Source organism: Hyaena hyaena, unplaced genomic scaffold (genome assembly GCF_003009895.1).
Source record: "Hyaena hyaena isolate Hyena2069 unplaced genomic scaffold, ASM300989v1 scaffold_139, whole genome shotgun sequence".
In the NCBI taxonomy this organism is placed as follows: Eukaryota; Metazoa; Chordata; class Mammalia; order Carnivora; family Hyaenidae; genus Hyaena; species Hyaena hyaena.
This window is the reverse complement of record NW_024080771.1, coordinates 1,001,453-1,021,225: the sequence shown is the minus strand read 5'-3', so window position 1 is coordinate 1,021,225 and position 19,773 is coordinate 1,001,453. Positions and strand designations below refer to the sequence as shown.

Below are 19,773 nucleotides of genomic sequence, written 5' to 3'. Positions count from 1 at the left end.
CTTTACATTTATTTGGGTTTTTGATTTCAGCAACATTTTGGGAGTTTTCAGTGTACAAGTCTTTTGCCTACTAGGTTATGTTTATTTCTAAGTTTTATTCCTTTGGTGCTATTGTAAATTCAATTGTTTCCTTAATTTTTTCTGTATTGTTCATCATTAGTATGTAGAAATGAACTGATTTTTGTGTATTGGTTTTTTATCCTCTAACTGCTGAATTCAATTTTTAGTTCTAACAGGTTTTGCGTATATATATGTAATCTTTAGAGTTTTCTACATAAAAGATCATGTCATCTGCAAACTGATCATTTTACTTCTTCCTTTCCTATTTGGATGACTTTTTTTTCTTTCTTTTACCTAATTTCTTTTTATTACCTAAGTGCACTTCTAGCACTATATAAAGTAGAAATGGCAAAAGTGGGGCATTCTTTTTTTTTTTTTTTTTGGAAAGGCAAAGGGCTTTATTACGGGCTTACGCTCGGGCTTACAGACTTAACCAGCGTATGGGTCCGTGCTGAGAGCCTCGAACAAAGTAGCGTTTTTATGGGGTTTGAGATGGGGGAAGTTACAGAAGTTGTGACATGGCAACAGTGATCCAATCATAATTATTCAACATCATTGACAGACCATACACATTGTCTAGAGTATTCGTTACTTTTGGCGGGATCCAATTACAACATTTAGAGTACCTTTAAATTCAACCAATCACAGAGCGAGCCTAGGGTCTTGTTCGGTGACTAACAGGTTAACTTTAACATTAGGTAACAGGGTCCTATCTATAGTTTCTATCTCCAGGCCACTCCCTTAGTAATGTGGAGGGTGGTCGCTGGACTTTCCTGATTGGGTGTTGCAAGGGTGGTTTCTCCTGTCTCGGGCAATGTGTAACTGCCTGATAGTTTCGGGGGCATTCTTGTCTTATTCCTGATCATAGAGGAAAAGCATTCAGACTTTTATCATTGAATATGCTGTTATCTGTGGGCTCTCATTTATAGCTTTTACTGTGCTGAGATAGTCATCTTCATTACTAGTTTGCAAAGTGCTTTTCTCCAATGTTTTTATAACATTTTTAACAGTTTACAGTATGTCTGTCAAGTGTCTTTTAATCTGTAGATTCTCACTCAGTCTTTTTTTTTTTTTCCTAACCTTGTGTGTTTCTGTTTCAGTAACCAGACCATCTATCCTGTAGAGTTCCTGGGAGTCTGGATTTTCTTGATTGCATCCCCATTATGTTCCTTTGTCACATATTTCTTGTCCCCTGTATGTCTTACAAATTAGTAGTTAGATTCAGAAGCTTAATTATATTCAGGTTTGATTTGCATGTGGGGTGAGGAGGGTCAAGACTTCGTAGGTGGAGATATCCTTCCAGTAAGAGGGCCATAATTTCTGTTTGCCATCAGTTTTAAAACTTCAGTATTCTGGTTAGACAGTCTCCTTTCACAATCCATTATAGAATGTTCTCATTTATCCTATCTATCCTTTCTTCTTGGCTCAAAGATAGTTCATTAGGAAGGAAAAAAAGTCAAGTTGTATGTGTGGGGGGGGCGGTAATTGAACCATAAGTTCATTAATTCAGCAAGTATATGCAGATCGACCTCAGAAATAGAATGATCGACAGCTTTTATGGCAAATAACTAGGCCATAGCTATTTTTGGTGAGGGAAAGTTTTGAGGTGAATCTAAACCACTTCCTTAATTTTTGAGATTTTCTCAAATCTCTCTTCTTAAATAGCTCTCCAGTATTATTGAAGGTGCTTGATTAAGGCTTCCTGGTTGCCTCTAGAGGAGAGATAGGTATCCTCAGTGGCTCATGCTGAGTAAACTGGCAGGTGCCATATTTCTTTATTATTTTTTCAGCAGCATAGTGAATTTCAATTTATCAGACATAGTTTCAGTGTGATTAATCTATAGATTTGCTTGATGCTTGGCAGCTGTCTTTAAAGGTTAAGTCAGGCTGTCTCTTTTGAAGCTTGAGTCTAGCCTTAGGCATTTTCTCTGCCAGTACTTTCCTTCCAAATTTCAGGGTAAGAATAATATTTAAGAGAGGTTTATGTATAATGTGTATACAATGTAATCTTGACTTGGAAGTAATTAAGTATTTACATTAGGGAAAGAATGCTGTGCCCACATCATGGAGCTGAAGAATGGAATACTTTTCCCTTAGGAGTCAGTCAGACGACTCCATCAGAGTTTCTGTTTGTGGAAGAACTGAACTAGAAGACCCTGCTTTTCTTTCTCACTATGGTACCTGATACTTTCATATTATTCTGATATCCTTAAAGTGCTTCCACATTCTGTCTTTTAACTCTACCACAAACAATAACTGCCTGAGATTTATGTTACTCTTGAAGTGCTAGAGTACGACACCATTTTGTGAGCTCTGAAAATTTTCAGGGACTATGTACATTGAAGGTACTAAATGGGAACATGCCGCAGTAATTATTATTACCATCTATCACTAACAACCATTTGTTGAAAAACTGGGGCAGGGTCAAGATTTTGCCAAGACCTGTTCTCTTAAGTCATTTGCTAATTGGCTATAAACAGTGGATTTGGACTAAAGTAGCTATTCACAAAGTCTAGCCTATTAATGATTAAATAGTATAGGCTAACAGGTATTTGTGACCAACTTGAGATCACACTACGTGGCTATGCAAGTGATGTATGTGTTTTTGTTGTTGTTGTTGTTTTTTTAAAGAACACCTCTAAGTTTCAACTGATAGTGAATGCCACTACCTCCTACTCAGTTCCTAGATCTTCAGAATATGGAACATCTTATGCTGGTTTCCTAGTGTTGGGTCATCTTTCCTAGTGACAACAGCCAGCTTTGTCCCAAAAAACCTGGTTGCTATTTTTGGGAGAACAAATGACAAGCCCTCCTGGGAGTAGTAACACTGAATGTATCTAGTTTAGCTTCCATGCAAATCAGCTTTATGGATGACTGTGCTCTTGAAAACATGGTCATCTCAAAATATTGGCACAGGGAATTTGCGGCCGTCCTTATTAAATAGCTTGAACTTCACATGCAATTTGAATTCAGAATGTTAATGCATCTCTTTATAGAAGGACATGGAGTCCCATGTCTGGATTGACCTACGGCTATTGGTGTCGCAGTAGTAGTAATAGTAGAAATAATACCACTACTGCCAGTTGTAGTAGTACCAGCAGCTTCCTACTTGCTACGTACTATGTTCAGAATTTTAAATAAATTATCAAAGTTAACCTTTAACACATACTGGTTTTGCTCCCATTTTACTAATGAGGAACCTGAGGCTCAGAGTTGAAGTAACTGAACTTGACCACCTTGACTTGACAACTAGTCAATGGCCAAGTTTAGAATCCCAGTCTAAACTCTATGACTGCAAAGTCTATGGTATGACCATTATGAAAGTGCAATTTCAGTGTTTTTCTGTCCTTGTGCAGGAGCCCTTTGCCCATAGGCTATGAACAAAATTAACTTAGAAGAAACTCCTTCATTTCTTTTTTTTTTAATTTTTTAATGTTTTATTTATTTCTGAGAGAGAGAGAAAGAGAGGGATAGAGAGAGAGAGAGAGACAGTATGAGCAGGAGAGGGTCAGAGAGAGAGGGAGACACAGAATCCGAAGCAGGCTCCAGGCTCTGAGCTGGCTGTCAGCACAGAGCCCAATGAGGGGCTCGAACCCACGAGCCGTGAGATCATGACCTGAGCCGAAGTCGGACGCTTAACTGACCGAGTCACCCAGGCGCCCCAAAACTCCTTAACCTCTGTGGCAGGTAGTGAAAGAGTGGTCCCCAAAATAGCTTGTGTTAGACCTAGTTAGTATTAGACCTAATTTAGACAAGAGGTGAGCTGGATGGCTACGTCGTAAGCACTGTGTACAAGGCAGTTCCATTACTAGTCATCCTAAGAGGATTCCTAGACAAATGGAACAGGCCTGCAGGAGCACCAATGTTTCATCTGGTTGCTGAGTCTCAATGAAGTCAAATTTCTGAATTGCTATGGATTGCATATTTAATGACCCTTAAAACTGACCAAATGCCATAGCTCATCTATGAAAACAGGGCGACAGGAGACCATATCCTCGTCTTCTGATGTTCCAATGCTCGCTTGTATTTACAGACACTCTTTTCTTCAAAACAGATTATAGATTTTCAACGTGTGAATTCAAGACTGACAGACATAAATCTCTCTACGGGCTGAATTTAATGGCATTTCATCATTTCTGTGTACTAAATTTGTCTAGATTTCTTTTTACTCTTTTAAGCATTTTCATAACATGACAATCTAGTATAACAGCAGTGGGCAGGCTGAAAAAAAATCAATAAACAGGAAATAAATGACAATGGGCTAGGGGTAATACTGGTGATTTCAGTATAGAATGATAATAACTTGAGTTTCTGTGAGCATTCTATGTTTTGGAAACAGGAGAAAAAGATCTTGAGACAGTGGAATAATTAAAGATCATTTGATAAAGGGTGGAAGCAAAAGAGTTGGCATAGGCCTGGGTCTATACTCAGCAAGTTTCATTGTTATTTAATTTTACAACCAAATGTTGTTCAGTAGATATAATTGCCTTTGGCGATGCAACAGCCATGGGTAGCCTCACATTGCATCAAGTTCCTTCACTTTATTTTCATGACTTTAAGCAGACATTTGCAATTTAATATCCTATCAAAATAATTTAGGAGCAGGGTTAAATTTCAGTTCTCTGTGTGTATGTGTGGTGTTGGATGCTGTTTGTTTTGCTTTGGTCAAGAACATCTTGAGAAGAAGGTCTCCAGTGGGAGAATGTCCTGGGCATAAGAGCTATGGTAAGTTGACACGGTTTCTTCATTAAAAAAGAAAAATGATAAGGCATTTGATTTTATTTTCTCTTTCTGAGCCTCTTCACTGTACTAATTTTTACGAGGAAACTCAATTGTGCAGCACATAAGAACATATTTTGCTGAATGTTGTAATGCATACCACTACTGAATTTAAAAAAATAAATAGTTCCATGCTGATCTTATGCTAATTCTCTCTACTTCATTAAGTAGATAAGTAAGGCTCACCAAGCAGTGATTCTAAGAATGTGCTACTCTTTCATCAGGTACAAATTAATCAGGCATTCCTAATGAATATGTTCAATCCTGTATTATGGAGGTAGAATCATTTTAGGACTCAAAAGTCTGGGATTTTTTCCTAAAGTATATAGCTAGGAATTTTTTTTTTTTTTACCATCACTGAATGCTAACAAGTAACTAAAGATCAAATTTAATATTTGTATTGGAATTATTTGAAATACTCTTTATTGCTTTTCATTCATTTATCTCTCTGCCACACTTTGGGACAGCCCTATGCCAGGCATATGGTGCTAGGTCCCAAGGACATAGAGATAAAGATGTAGGACTATGTCTCTGCCCTTCTTAGATGATAACACACGTACCTATAGTACCCAGTGGCCGGTGAACCAGGCTGGAAAGGGTCAGGGATGAGACTCTTAACTGATGAAGAGGCTATGGGAACAAGCCCAAAGACCTCAGCATATGAATGTGGGTAATCAATGGAGACTGATCCTCTACCCTAGTTTTTTCTAAGGTCCTTAGTGGGAACGACCATCAGAGACCCTCATCTTTTACAAAAGACCTCTGCCGGGGCGCCTGGGTGGCTTAGTTGGTTAAGCGTCTGACTTTCGCTTAGGTCATGATCTCGCGGTTCGTGGGTTTGGGCCCCGCGTCGGGCTCTGTGCTGACTGCCAGCTCAGAGCCTGGAGCTTGTTTCAGTCTGTGACTCCCTCTCTCTCTGACCCTCCCCTGCTCACGCTGTCTCTCTCTCTCTCTCCTAGAAATAAATAAAACATTTAAAAAAAAAAAACAAAATAAAAAGACCTCTGCCGAAGTCACCATTTTAGAAAAAGATTTCATGATAAAAAATAGTTTGAAAAACTGTAAGTTGGCCACATCTTAGGGAGGTCAGGAACAGTCAGACATTTATGGACTTTTTGCACTTGTTGACGTGTTTGGATGTTTCCTAAAAGGAAAAGGAGAATGAAATCATCTCAGTGAGACCACAGGCATAGAGCCCAGGGAAGGGGACAATTGCAGATAGTCACAGAGGAGCCTCGTGACTGGGGGAGAAAAGTGGCAGTGAATATAAGGAAGGCATGAATTCCAGATCCAAGTGGCAGGCTATCATGACTGATTTGATGTAGGGTAAAGAGAGGCTGTTTAGAAGAATGCCAGCATTTGGGGCTAGTAGGTTGCCATTCGCCTAAAGAAGGAAAACAGTAGATTTCGGGGGAACTATGACAAATCCAACTTGCAGCACATTGAGTTTCAGATGCTGTATGGTACATCCAGCTAGAAATGACCAATAGGTAACTGATATATGGGCCTATAGTTGAGATCTAAGACCTAGCAGAAGGGAGCGGGGCGATGGTGGAAGCCATGAGTGTGTTGGGGTCTGTGAGGCATACCCCAACAGTGAAGAATGGATGAAAACAGTCCCAGGGACCCACATCATTGAAGGGATAGACGATGGCTACTCAGATTCTAGAAAGGAGCCCAAAAATATTGATGGTGTTATAGGCACCAAGAAGAAGAAATGTCAAGAAGATATTAAACAACAGTGGCAAGTGCCACAGAGGGTCAAGTTCAGAAAAAAATGGAAAAATTTGGTAACAATATTTACTTAAATGGCATGTTTCTTTGAAATAGAGGCGAAGTTCTAAATAAGTTTTCAAAAGCAATACAACAAAAAATGATTTTACAAAAGCAACCATTTTATAACTACGGCTCTGGAATTTGTTATTGCAAAGCCCAAGAAAAGACGTGGTGATTTTTATGTCTCAGTTTTGGTTTAAAAAATGTGGGTTTTTTCTTCCTCTATGCCAAAATAAGCCATCAAGCTATGACTAATTTATTAACTGTTCAGTGTTAGCTTTTGTCACATTTGACTTGTTTCAGGCATGTTTGAAAAATGTGAACGTATTAAAAGATTCTTATGAAATAAAAGTTAACCTCAATATGAGAGCTCCAGGGTAAGCAAATCTGTGAACCCAGTTATCAATTTGCCCTTCTGGTAGTTTCCTTTTAGGTACACCACTTTGGGCCAGGTGGGTGTGTACCCTGCCAGCTCTGACCATGGGTGCACCACAGCACTGCTACTACCCCATTTCCCTGTCCCTAAGATCAAAAGTGGGTATATTCTAGAGGTCTTCTCTTCAAACTGTAGATCATGATACGTTAGTTAGTGAGCCAGGAAATGGGAAATTATCGAAGTGCACTCCACATAGCGAATAACGTCTTGTTTTGACAAAGCTACATTTCAGTTCTTTGTATTGGAGAGAGGGAAAGAAGGAGGGACGATGGACAGGGGAGAGAGAAAGAAAGAGAGTGTGTGTGTGTGTGTGTGTGTGTGTGTGTGTGTGTGTGTGTGTGTGTGAGAGAGAGAGAGAGAGATAGAGATTACTAGCTCATCATGTAAAATGCATTTTTTACTACAGACTGTGGTTTTAAAATGTTTGAATGTGGTTTATCTATACCATGGAATACTACATGGCAATGAGAAAGAATGAAATCTGGCCATGTGTAGCAACATGGATGGACCTTGAGGGTGTTATGCTGAGCGAAATAAGTCAGGCAGAGAAGGACAAATATCATATGTTTGCACGTATAGGAGGATTAGGAGGAACTTGACGGAGGAACAAGGGGGAGAAGAAGGGCGGAAATGGTGGGGGAAAGGGAGAGAGGCAAACCATGAGAGACTCTTGAATGCTGACAAAAACTGAGGACTGATGGATGTGGGGGGGTGGGGGGGGTGGGCATGGAGGAGGGCACTTTGGGGATGAGCACTGAGTGTTATGTGGAAACTAATTTGACAATAAACTATTTGTAAAAAAAAATAAATAAATAAATAAAAATAAAATAAAATGTTTGAAAAACACTGCCCTCAACTAGAGCCCCTTCCTACTCTAAAAATCTCTCATCCCACTTGCTCCCTTGGTGTCGTAAATGTTTCAGGACAGTTCTGTGGAGCAACAGGTATAAAAACTGTTAAGGAATGACCGCTAATGACAAAGGAGAAAAACATTAGAAGGTAAATAAGGCCCACATCTGTGTTGTATTTGACCACAAGACCGAACAAGCCTTTAAAATTTATTGGTATTCCGACTAGCAAGTCATTACTGTAATTTATGAAGTAAAGTTAGAGTATGCTATATATTAACAAACAATGGAGCAATTCTTTTGATGGTGGTATAATACGCAACCATATCAAGGAGAAATAATACTTTTTCAAAAGTAACAATACCGGCACATAAATTCCTGAATTGGCAATTAAATGAATGTGGTGAGTCTCTTCCACCTTGCCACATAAAAAGACTCATTGACATGGTTATGAGACAAGTCAGTGTATTTTTATTGGCCTGAACTGGAGGGAGTAAACACCTTAGTCAGGTGTTTTGTTTTAGAAGCAGCTGTTTGAGCTTCTCCTACTGGTTATTTCTGCTCTAGGGTACATTTGAGCATTTGCTTTTTCCAGTGCACTTACTGATTTAGAATTCAAGCAAGTGAGCAATTTCCTATAAAACTCAGATTTGACGAAAGCTTTTCTATACTTATATGTAAACTGTTTCTAATTCTTCTACAGCCTACAGAATTTCATAGGTTTTAGGTGGTATTAAACAGGGACAGTTTAAAGAATGCTAAGGAAGATGAATCATCAAACAGGAAATCTGAGGGAAGTGTTTTTATTTGTCCTTCCCTACATAGCTCTTAGACACTCCGTTGGTCTCTCTTTCCTCTCTGCTCTCTTATAAACCCTGGGGTGTTTGCTTTGCCCCTTTGCCAGTCTAACCCCTGACTTTTGGCAATACTGTGTTCTCTGCCTCCTTCCCACTGTCACTCAGCCGGAGGAGAAGGCCTAGGGAAGAGAGCAATTGAGGCCAGCAGTGTCTTCCTGCCAGTGATCTTCCCAGACCCTTCGCTGTGGGTCCTCTGGAACTCCTGAAAGGTAGACTGCTGGAGGGGGGCACGGTGGAGGCGGTGCCAGCAGAGTGCCGTGGGGTGGGGCAGCATTGGTGCCACCTCCCTGGCCACAGCCGATTGGCCTGTGGCAGGCAGCATTCGAGCCTCCGCCCCCATCCCTCCATACCAGGCCCCCGCCCTCTCCAATGTGTGCAAACCAGATGATGGTGCCAGACTAAGAGAAAAGGATTTGTTTTTCCTACCTGAGAACAACGTGTTTGCCAGTTAGCCATCTGACGTATTAGATGAGCAAACTGAGGATCAGTGAGGTAAGGGCACCAAAGGGGGAGAGCAAGGGAAATAAGGCCTGGCCCCCGGGCCTAGAGCTTTTCTCCAATGCTTGTGGCATTTAAGGAGATGGGACTTGAGATTAATACTTAAGAGCTTGATAGACTATGGAAACGTGGACAGTAGGGAGTAGAACACAGACTTTGGAATGAAGATAGAGTATTCAGAAGAGCTTTGGAATGAAGATGGTGTGTTCAGAAGACTGTACAGAAAACGTGAAAGCTTTCTGTGAGATAGTATAGATCCACAGAGAGTACCCCAACAGGAAGGTGACATATGTGAAGGCATCATTCTTATACTTACAGTTTCCCAGTTACGTGGTGGTACAGGTGGATACTGTACTTACTCCAGAGGCTTGCCTTAATAATAAAATAGTCTATTAGAAAGTATTGTTTGAAAATACTTAAAATGTCATACTTGTAAAAGCCAATATTGCTGTTAGAATGCCAGTGAAACCTTCAAAAACTCTCATTACAGCTTTGTCTACTTCATGGATATTTTTTTTCTTTCTTGATTAATTATTGCAGGGCCTTCACCAAGAACCATGTTGTTTCCTGGATTTGCTACGTTACAAATATAATGACACCATAAAAGCTGCAAATAGTTCCATAGCCCCTGAATTCATGTCAGTGCCAGTAGACGTCATCAGGATATGGGGTGTATGAGACAGCCTGCTCATCACTAGCACCAGAGGCTTAAAGCTTTAAGTGGAAGCCACTGTACATTTCAGAATGATGGTTTCCCCCCCCTCTTTTGTGAATAGTACTGGCTGTTTGATGACTGCCTGGTGTCACACGAATGTCAGGATCAGCTCCCTGAGCTGGGCATAGTGCCAGGTGGTCAGAACGGCTAGAACTTCCTACTATGAGCATACTCAAACTTGGCAGACAGTCTGAATAAATACGAAATAATGATCATTATCATCTGGAGTAAAATTAGTATTTATTACCCTTATGAAATTCATCTATATTGTACCTATTTTCTGGTATTTGTGGCAATCCTGTTAGCTATTCTTAATGGATTATGGCGTAACATAAACAATGGCTTCTCCAGTCCCTGAATTTCTTGCTTCTGAAATACACATGTGAAGCTAAATTTCCTCTACTCGATATGCCTAAATAACCCTAGAGTTTATATTTTTGTAATATTTTAGGCAGCAAATTATTTCTTCATTATGCAAAGTATCAATAACATTTGGGTCACTTATTAAATACAATAAGTCACTGAAGTCTACACAGAGGGGATCGCATCCACCAAAAGCAGCTGGAGGCCAGCCCTCCCAATGAGTCCCTTGCTCTTGACCCTTCCTAGCACTGAGTCCCTCTTCTTGTGACACTGTATTCCATGAACCTGAAGTATATATGTTCTTGATCGGAAAAATTCTTCTTTTAGGATCCACCTACATCAGTTTCCCTTGGACTGCGCATGGAAGAAATGATTTTCAACTTGGCAGACACGCATCTATTTTTCAATGACTTAGAAGTAAGTTCTGATTATTTTATACATACTTCATGTCGCGTGTCTGAAAATCAGTGAGTGGTCTTAAAATAACAATGAGATATTTTGTGACTATATAACTGGAATAATGAGGTTAAATTAATTACTGATTATGTGGTACTATGTTTGTCTTCATGATATTTCTGTTTTGCTTTACTTTGGCTGTTGAGTTTCAAGGTTAGATTCCATGTGATCCTTGGTAAGGATTAAAATTTGATGTCAGAAATCTTAAATATTAAACTGTTGATATCAGACGCTACAGATTTCTCAGCTACATGATTACCATTGAGATGGGTTACCTTCAGAATCCACCAGAAGTGGCAATACTGGCCTATGCTGTCCGTGTCAGCCTCTTATCCTATTGGGTCAGATGGTTTTCTCTCTGCTTGGCCCAGTTGTATAGTGTCTTATCGGCCTCTGCCCTTTGGACTGCCAGGATTTCTTATGTCAAACTGCTGATGATTTTATTTGTCCATTAAAATTGGAGGGGGGAGACTTTTGTAAGATGGTTAATTACATGTGTTACAGTTTCTGTCAAACATGATGATCTCGATTGCGGCATTCTGAAGAATAGAGAATATTGTTTCTCACATCACCATTATGAGAAAACATGACCATAACTACATTTCACTCTCTTCTTAATAGAGACAGTTGTTTATTTAAATCCTGCTATTAAGCAAGCTTGTGGTAAGGCTGCCAACAGGCATTAATCATCAAGTTGTTGTTTTGGTAGATTTTATAAATGTGTGTTATTTCAGACAGGAGAAGAATCTGAGAGATTCAAATAGAACTTTTACTGATCAAAGTTAATTGGCAGCAATTGGCCTTTAAATATTTCCTGATGTTTCCCTTTTCGAAATCAAGCAAAACACACCTTATTTAATAGATGAGCCAAAATCATTTGAAAAATGCCAGTGTGACAGAACTTAAATGCGGTTTGTTCAACATCTGTCCTGTATTTTGATTTCTTTTCATCTGCAATGAAACTACTCATAGATGATTTGGCAACTTCCCGTGCAATAAAGTTATTTAAATGTGCTTCATTTTTTCCCATTCCTTAGTGAAATATTTATTTTTACACTTAGGGTAAAATGCAGGGTTTTTTTGCATTTTAAAGTGTTTGCTTTTCTTAAGGAAATTACACATAAGGCATTACTAGTTTTTAAGGTAGAAATATTCCAAATGAGTGACAAGTTCAGAGTTGCCTTTAGGAGAGCTTAATAATCATTCTTATTTTCAAAAGCTGTTTCTGATTTATGGTTGTGATTCACTTCATAAGAGAACAGCACAAAAACTTCCATATTTTACTGGTATATTAAAATTCCTTCCCTAAGTTTCCATTTGTTTCTAATGATACAGACTAGGCTGATATTTTGGCTTGGGTATAACCTTGTTACTCTTATTGATGTTAATAGGTGTTAATAGCACCCATCAAGAAGAAATTAGCAGTAATTTGCTATTGCTTTTAAATTCTACCCTCCTACAAATGCCAAAGCTTGCCTATGCAGTGCCAAAACTATGTGGTGAAAAGTGAGAAGCTAGCCAAAGTAATAATTGGATATAATAGAGTCCAAAAACTTCCAAACTTGGTTTTGATAGAATATAGCTGGATTTGTATTTGTTTATTAACATTATTCACAGTGAACTGTATACAGAGGGTATCTGAAATGGTGCTCAAATCCAAGGAAAGTACATCTCGAAAGTTCTAGGTTAGGGGTGTAGGGGGTGTAGTTTTTCCATAAGCCCAAATTGAAACAAAAAGAAAATGAAGAACTAAGGGTCGATGCTGTCATTAAAATGTCTGATTCTGTTCTTGGCATAAGGACTTTCCTTATGTAAAGTAGAGAAGGGAATAAAGATATAATTCAACCAAATATAAAAATCAGTGTAGAAAAATTAAGCTTATAACCATATAAAAGTTAGTTTTAAGTTATTTTACTTAGGAATAATATAAAGGTGTCAGCAAACGTAAAAATGAAAGATCCATTTAACCTCTGTCTTTGAAAATTGTTTACTTGCTCTAGATTTGCACAATATTTTAAAAATAAATTGGTTCTTATACTTATTTCAGTCTTTTAGTTTATATTTTTGTAATTCAACAAACCTGGGGCCAGTCATTGAAAATATTAGTTTCCTTCCAAATTAAAAACAAAATTATTTCCTGGGAAAAATAAATGTATTGGCATTATATTTCCAAGAAAGCCAGAATTATCTCATCAGGCAGAAATGGTGTGGTAATGCCTAATTTCATGCTCTAATGAGCAATGTGCTGTGGTAAAAGACATGGATATTTTAATATATTTAAATTACATGTTTTTAGTTTGTTAAGATCTCTGATACAAGTAATTTCAAGGAGATTAATGATCTGTTGGTTAGCTTGAAGTGCGATTTCCGAACCCCAATTGTTGACGTTTGGCCTCATTTTTTTTTAATGTTCACTTTTTTGCCAGCCACCCCTCTGTATAATTTGATTAGTTCACAGTTTGGGCTCATAAGAGATTCTGAATAATGAAACACACTTGGGAGAGGCTTTCAGGAACAGTTCTTGTGTTATCAAAGTATATGTTTCAAATCGTTCTTAAGATATTGGGAAATTTTAGGACATCATTTTAAAGTAATTTAGAAATGCCTTCCTTGTGCTTTAAGAAATAAAACAGTTAATCACTTTTAGTCTTATTTGTCACCTCATTTTGTGACAATTTTTAATAAAAGCAGCCACAATTTAAATTGATTGTGTTGACACCCCGGGGGTGGGGGGAATTAAAAGGAGAAATTTTGTGGGAATTTTTTTTTTGGTTATTTATTTTTTGCTACCATTAAAAAATAACTTGACGTATTAAGGAACTTGAGTGACAGGGAGACATAATTTTCAGAGGAAATAATATTTTCCCCCACCAGAGAAGGGGTTAGACTTTACTTCCATAGTATACTTCTGGCTTTCCTATTTCTAAGTTTGTTTAACGTCCTGCGTATCATTTTACCAAAGGGTCTCCGCATGCAATATGAGGATGTTTATACGGAAGCCACTTTTTATGAATGACAAGATGGAACTAGAAGTATGGTTTTTTTCCTTCAGCTTCTTTAGTAAAGTATGACCCTGAGTGAATGGAGACAAAGTTCTTTCTGTGGGATTTTTATTGAAAAGCAACCTGCAAGTAGAGCGAGGAAAGGCCTTTCGTGTATGATAACGTTTCAGTTTAACTTGCTGTTGGTCAGCTATCCTGCTAGATTTTTCCACAGTTAAGGAGACTGTTTCACCAAGAAGGATCTAAGTCTAAATACAAATAAGGTGTAAGCTTATGTTGAACTTCTTCCTCTGTCTGGTGTTAAGTCGTATCACTGAGCTGGCATTATGGTTGTCATCCTAAGTGGTGGTGTTGACAGGTGGCCTTCATGAGCCTCTGCTCTCAGACCACACTCCTCATCTGCAGGGATCAGGGTTGGGAGATAGCAATGCTCCTCATCCTCTGTCTTCGCGTGAAGGGGTTGTGCCCACTACATTCGCCTGGTTAAGTGTGAAGCTGCATTGGAGTATTCTCCCTTTCCTCGTGTGTTGCATAGTTGAGACAGACCAGAGGATTCCTTGGTGTCAGGATTCACATGAATGCTTCAATCCTTCCTTGGGCCTTTGCTGTGTAGACTCCTGTCCTAGATCTGGTTTATAAGCACCTGCTCCTGGTAGCCCTTTGCTTTTACCATTTCTACTAAGAAAGGGCTTAGGATAGAAGAAGGTTCTGGTCTCCATAGAGGCTAGCCTGGGTTTGGTGAGTCAAAAGTTGTAGAAAGGAGCTGAAAACAGTCTCTACATAAGGCTGTGGTTTGAAGGAAGAGAGTTGTAATGATTTTTCTTCTAAAGCAAAGAAATTAGTTTGCCCCTTGGTGTAATTCAGTCTTTAAATTTGTAGTAATATTTTATGACTCTAAACCTTAGGTTATCATCTGTTAATTATTTTAATATATATTATTTATAAATTTGTATTAACCTAGGAAAAAATGTTTCTTCAGAGTATCCACCATGCCAATGCTCAATAGCTTCGATTTCAAGTGACGTGTTTTGTGGTGACCTAACGCTATGTTTCCCAAAGTGTAAAAATTTAAACTCATTCAAAAGTTGAGTTTTTTAAGTTGAAAAATATAATTCACCTAGAAAGTGCCTTATTCTCTATAAATAAGTAGGAAAGAAACCCCCGTGCCCAGAGTCCTGCTTTTGTGGTGGGTGCTGGAAGTTCTGGTTCTTTGCTACCGGAGAAGGCGTGTCATGGGTGCTCCCAGAGAGGATACTTTGAGAAGAGCTTTGAGCTCTTCTCTGTTTTCAGTCCCTTGCACAAGCCAAGAGCAACTGTAGGAAAATGTGTGTGCATATCAATATTACATCCCAAATGTCCCCGTACACATATACACATAGGCCATGTCTTCAGCTCTGTACACAGGCTTTTGTATACTTATTTTCTCCTTATAAACTTATCAAACATAAAGGATCACATTTCTTAACTCCTGGTAACGCCTTTCATAACAACCACAATATTGCCTTCTACATTTTGACCATTAAATGAATTAGGCTGAATTCTTATCTGTTATCTTAGAATAAATTTCTGTTTCCTTCCTCATGGAAGAGAGTAGAGAGTTGACTTTGTCTTTTTTGTTTTTGAAAATGAAGTTTAATATTCCTTTAGAAGTTATCTTTATATATTTTTCATCATGAAATCATCTTTTATTTTTAAAATTTTTAAAATTTACATCCAAGTTAGTTAGCATATAATGTGCAGTAATGATTTCAGGAGTAGATCCAGTGATTCATCCCTTACATATAACACCCAGTGCTCATCCCAACAAGTGTCCCCTTTCATGCCCGTTGACCATTTGGCCCATCCCCCCACTCACAGCCCCTCCAGCAGCCTTCTTTTGTTCTCTGTAGTTAAGTCTCCTGCGTTTTTGCCTTCCTTTGTCTTAAGGTAAGTTGTTTGGTCTTGTCCATTTCTTAACAAGAGTAACAGCAAAAGTCTGAGTTTAGAGGGCAAACTACAGTCTTCAAGTAACAAATGATTATTAAACATAATAAATGAGTATTGAATTCAACTATACCCTAATTGATGCCTGAAAAGAAGCAATATCATATTTTATTATTAATGAATAATTTTAAATGTTTCTTCTTCCTATTCATTTCTTAAAAGATTTCATATTTTGCATTATGTGAAGCAAGAAATAGATATAGAAAAATCTCTTCAAGGACTTCATTAATTCTGAGGTTCGTCAGAAAGTTAGGAGTCAAGGTGTTTAACCTAATAAAAGATATTTACCTTACACTGACAACATTGTACTTAGCAATAAAATAAGAGAGACACATCATCATTACAAAAGGAAAAAAGTTAGAATGCCCTCTGTCAAGATTATTATTCAGCATTATTCTAGGAATTTGGGCCACAATAAGACATGAGCTATAAGTAATGAAAGTGATGGAAATGATTGGGTTTTTTTGCAGAAAATTAGATATACATAGAAAGCTGAAGGAATCGATTTGAATAGCCTTAGAATTTATAATGAGCTTTAGAAAAGTGAAAGATTATAGAATAAATTTAAATATCAGTAACTTGTCTATTATAGCCAGATGTGCAGAAATTTTAATTATAATATTAAAAATGTAAAAGGAAAAGAAAGGAAATTTTAAAAATTAAAAAAGGAAAACTAAGGAGTAACCTATACAAGAGGCAATTGTAAGAAATACATGAATAAAACGTTGACATCTTGCTGAGGGATCTGAAGATTTGAATAAAAGATTTCTTCCTTTCCTTTTCTTTTTGTAACATGTTTGAACAGTGTTACAGAATAGTCCACTTGAAAGGATAGGCAAAAATACCTAAAATTTTTTGTCAAAAAGTAGTAATAGTAAGCATCCAATTTACTGAATAGTAAATGTCTTAGAATTCTACAATGAAGTGAAAATTTGCGTTGTTCTTCATTGGCATTAGACTAACCATGGGGAGAAAAGATAGTTCAGGGGCGCCTGGGTGGCTCAGTCGGTTAAAAGCATCTGACATCGGCTCAGGTCATGATCTCAGTTTGTGGGTTTGAGCCCTGCATTGGACTCTGTGTTGACAGCTCAGAGCCTGGAGCCTGCTTCAGATTCTGTGTCTCCCTCTCTCTCTGCCCCTCCCCCATTCATGCTCTGTCTCTGTCTCTCAAGAACTAAATAAACATTAAAAAAAAATTTTTTTTTAAAGATCGTTCAGATACAGCCCCAACTGCTAGAAAACTTTTGTATGTGTTAAGTGAAACCATACAAGTCACTAGTGAAGGAATGAACTATTCATCTTGTATGCAGAAATAAGCTAATTAAGGAGTGAAACTGTAAAAGAATAAAACACAAGGAGAAAATGCAGGTAGATCAAAAGGAGACCTCATATTACTAAATGGGAAGTAAATTTTTGGGTAGCTGTTTAGCAATAGGCTTCAAGAGCCTAAAAATAAAGTTGGTACCATTTGTACTTATTTTACATCTAGGAATTTTCACTTTTATCAGAGATAAAAGTGTTTAATAACCATCATTTCTGAATTACAGAATTCTGATAGCGTTTTATTTTCCTTGACCCAAGTCCTGGTTACATGAGTATTCCACATGTGAAAATTCATCAAGCTATAATATAAATCTTTTCAGGAAAATGTTAATTTTTGAAAAGCAATATTTTGAGGAATAAACACACACATATAGTTTGCTACGAATTCTGTTAAAAAAAAATGATAGGTCCTATGTATAATATATTCAACTGCTCTTTTTCTAGCAGAGCATCTGGCTTATAGAAGGTACTCCGTAAATATATGTTGAATACAAAATAAATGGGAGAATAAAAATTATATGGAAAGATACACCTTAGAATTTTAACACTGATTATATCTGAGATTTGGGGGTTTGTTGTTCCCTTACTTGTGCTTCTCTGTATATTCCAAATTTTCTATAAAACATACTTTGTTTCTTTTCTAATCAGTGTAGAAAACAAATACTATTTTTGAAAACCATAGATAAATATCAAGCTATTTTTATTTAGTAAGATGAAGAATATATATGTCAATTCATTAAGAAAAACAAAGAAATAGCTCAATAGAAGAAATGAGCAAAGAACATTGAACAGACTGTGCACAAGAGAAAAGCATTCAATTGTCCACACACATAAAGGAACAATGTTAGATTTCACTATTGGTAATCAGAAATGTCAGAGGGGAAGCATTCAGCCCCTTGCTCATTATATCAGCGAAGATTTAAAGTCAGTGATATGGTCTGCAGTGCAGAAAGATACTCATGTGTGTGCATTGCCGATAAGGATGTAAATTGGTACAAGTTTTCAGAAAAGGAGTTTGATAATATGTATTCAGGGGCTTAATGTACTGATTTTTTAGTTAGTAATTCTTTTTAGCTTCTAAGAAAAGAGAATTGTAGATAGACGATAAGCATTCGCTGCCCTTCTCCTAAATACTCTACATGCATTATTCCACTTAATGCCCTTTAGTTTCTATGATGAAAAGCACCATCATTATCTCCATTTTATGGAGGAGCCTAGCAAATCTTGGGGGCTTAAACCAACACTCGTCTAAACTCATATAGCTACTGAATGACAGATTCTAACTCAGGACTGGTATTTCTAGAAGTTCTCTCAGTCCACACCGTATCTCCCCATGATCTTTTGTTTCATTTGTTGTTGTTGTTTTTAACTCTGAAATATAGAAATATTTTAAATATCTAAAAATCGAGAAATAATGAAATAAATTATAGTACATCCTCATTGAAAATTGTTTTAAGACTATATTAAATATAAGGAAAATATTCATGGTCCATTTCAAGTGTAAAATATAGTCTATGCAGACAGCGTAACTTAATGTTCAAAAGTATGACATATTATCTGAAAAGGTTACAGACTGTATGATTCCAGTGATTTGACATTCTAGAAAGGGCAAAACTATGGAGATGGTAAAAAAGTTCAGCTGATCACCATGGGTTAGAGGGAGGGAGGGATGAATAGGTGGAGTTCAGAGGATTTTTTAGGTAGTGCAGCTGTCCTGAGGGATACTGCAGTGGTGGGTGCCAGACCTCATACTTTTGTCAAAACCCACAGGATGCACAACACCAGGTGTGAGCTCTGATGTCAGTGATGGGTGAAGGGTGATACTGATGTGTCCGTGTAGGTGCATTGATTATCACGGATGCAACACTCTAAGATGTCCACAATAGAGGAGAGCATGCATGCGTGTGGACAGGGTGTGTATGGAAAATCTCCCTGCTTTCTCTTCAGTTTTTTGTAAATCTATTACTTCTCTAGAACACAGAGTTTAACTTTTTACTTTTATTTTTTAAAAAAAAAATTTTTAACATTTATTTATTTTTGAGAGACAGAGCATGAGCAGGGGAGGGCAGAGAGAGAAGGAAACACAGAATCTGAAGCAGGCTCCAGGCTCCGAGCTGTCAACCCAGAACCCACTGCGGGACTTGAACTCGTGAACTGCGAGATCATGACCTGAGCCGAAGTTGGCCTCTTAACCAACTGAACCACCCAGGCATCCCAAAGTTTAACTTTTTAAAAAAGATCATGGCATATTTAAAAAAATGGAGGGAAATATATTTTTAAAATCTGTTATGACATAACTTCAAGTTTAAAAATAAGTCTGCAAAGTAAATCATACTATATGATCCTGTTTTTAATGTATATGGCATTAAAAAATAGCTAAAGGTAAATATATTATAAAAGTTGCCAGACTGGATAATGCGGTTACCAATGCTGCTTCCCTGGGGCACGTGAGTGGCCCAGTCAGTTAAGCATCCAACTTCTATTCCGGTCATGATCTCACAGTTTGTGAGTTCAGGCCCCACATCAGGCTCTGTGCTGACCACTCAGAGCGTGGAGCCTGCTTTCAGATTCTGTGTCTCCCTCTTTCTTTCTGCCCCTCCCCTGCTTGCCCTCTGTCCCCCTCTCTCTCTCAAAAATGAATAAACATTATAAAATGGTTTTTTTTAAGTTGTTTCTC

General features: G+C 37.8%; 1 protein-coding gene across 8 annotated transcripts in view; it reads left to right on the top strand.

The window, feature by feature from the left end:
• Nucleotides 1-19,773, top strand: part of EYA1 (EYA transcriptional coactivator and phosphatase 1) — a 171,504-nt gene that overhangs the window by 99,834 nt on the left and 51,897 nt on the right. For 6 of the 8 annotated variants that reach the window (XM_039238391.1, XM_039238387.1, XM_039238386.1 and 3 more), the window contains one exon: nt 10,660-10,749. The exons of the other annotated variants lie outside the window; for them this stretch is intronic. In XM_039238391.1, the coding sequence (XP_039094322.1) occupies nt 10,660-10,749 (90 nt within the window). The remainder of the gene's footprint in view (nt 1-10,659; nt 10,750-19,773) is intronic. 8 annotated transcript variants of the gene reach the window in all.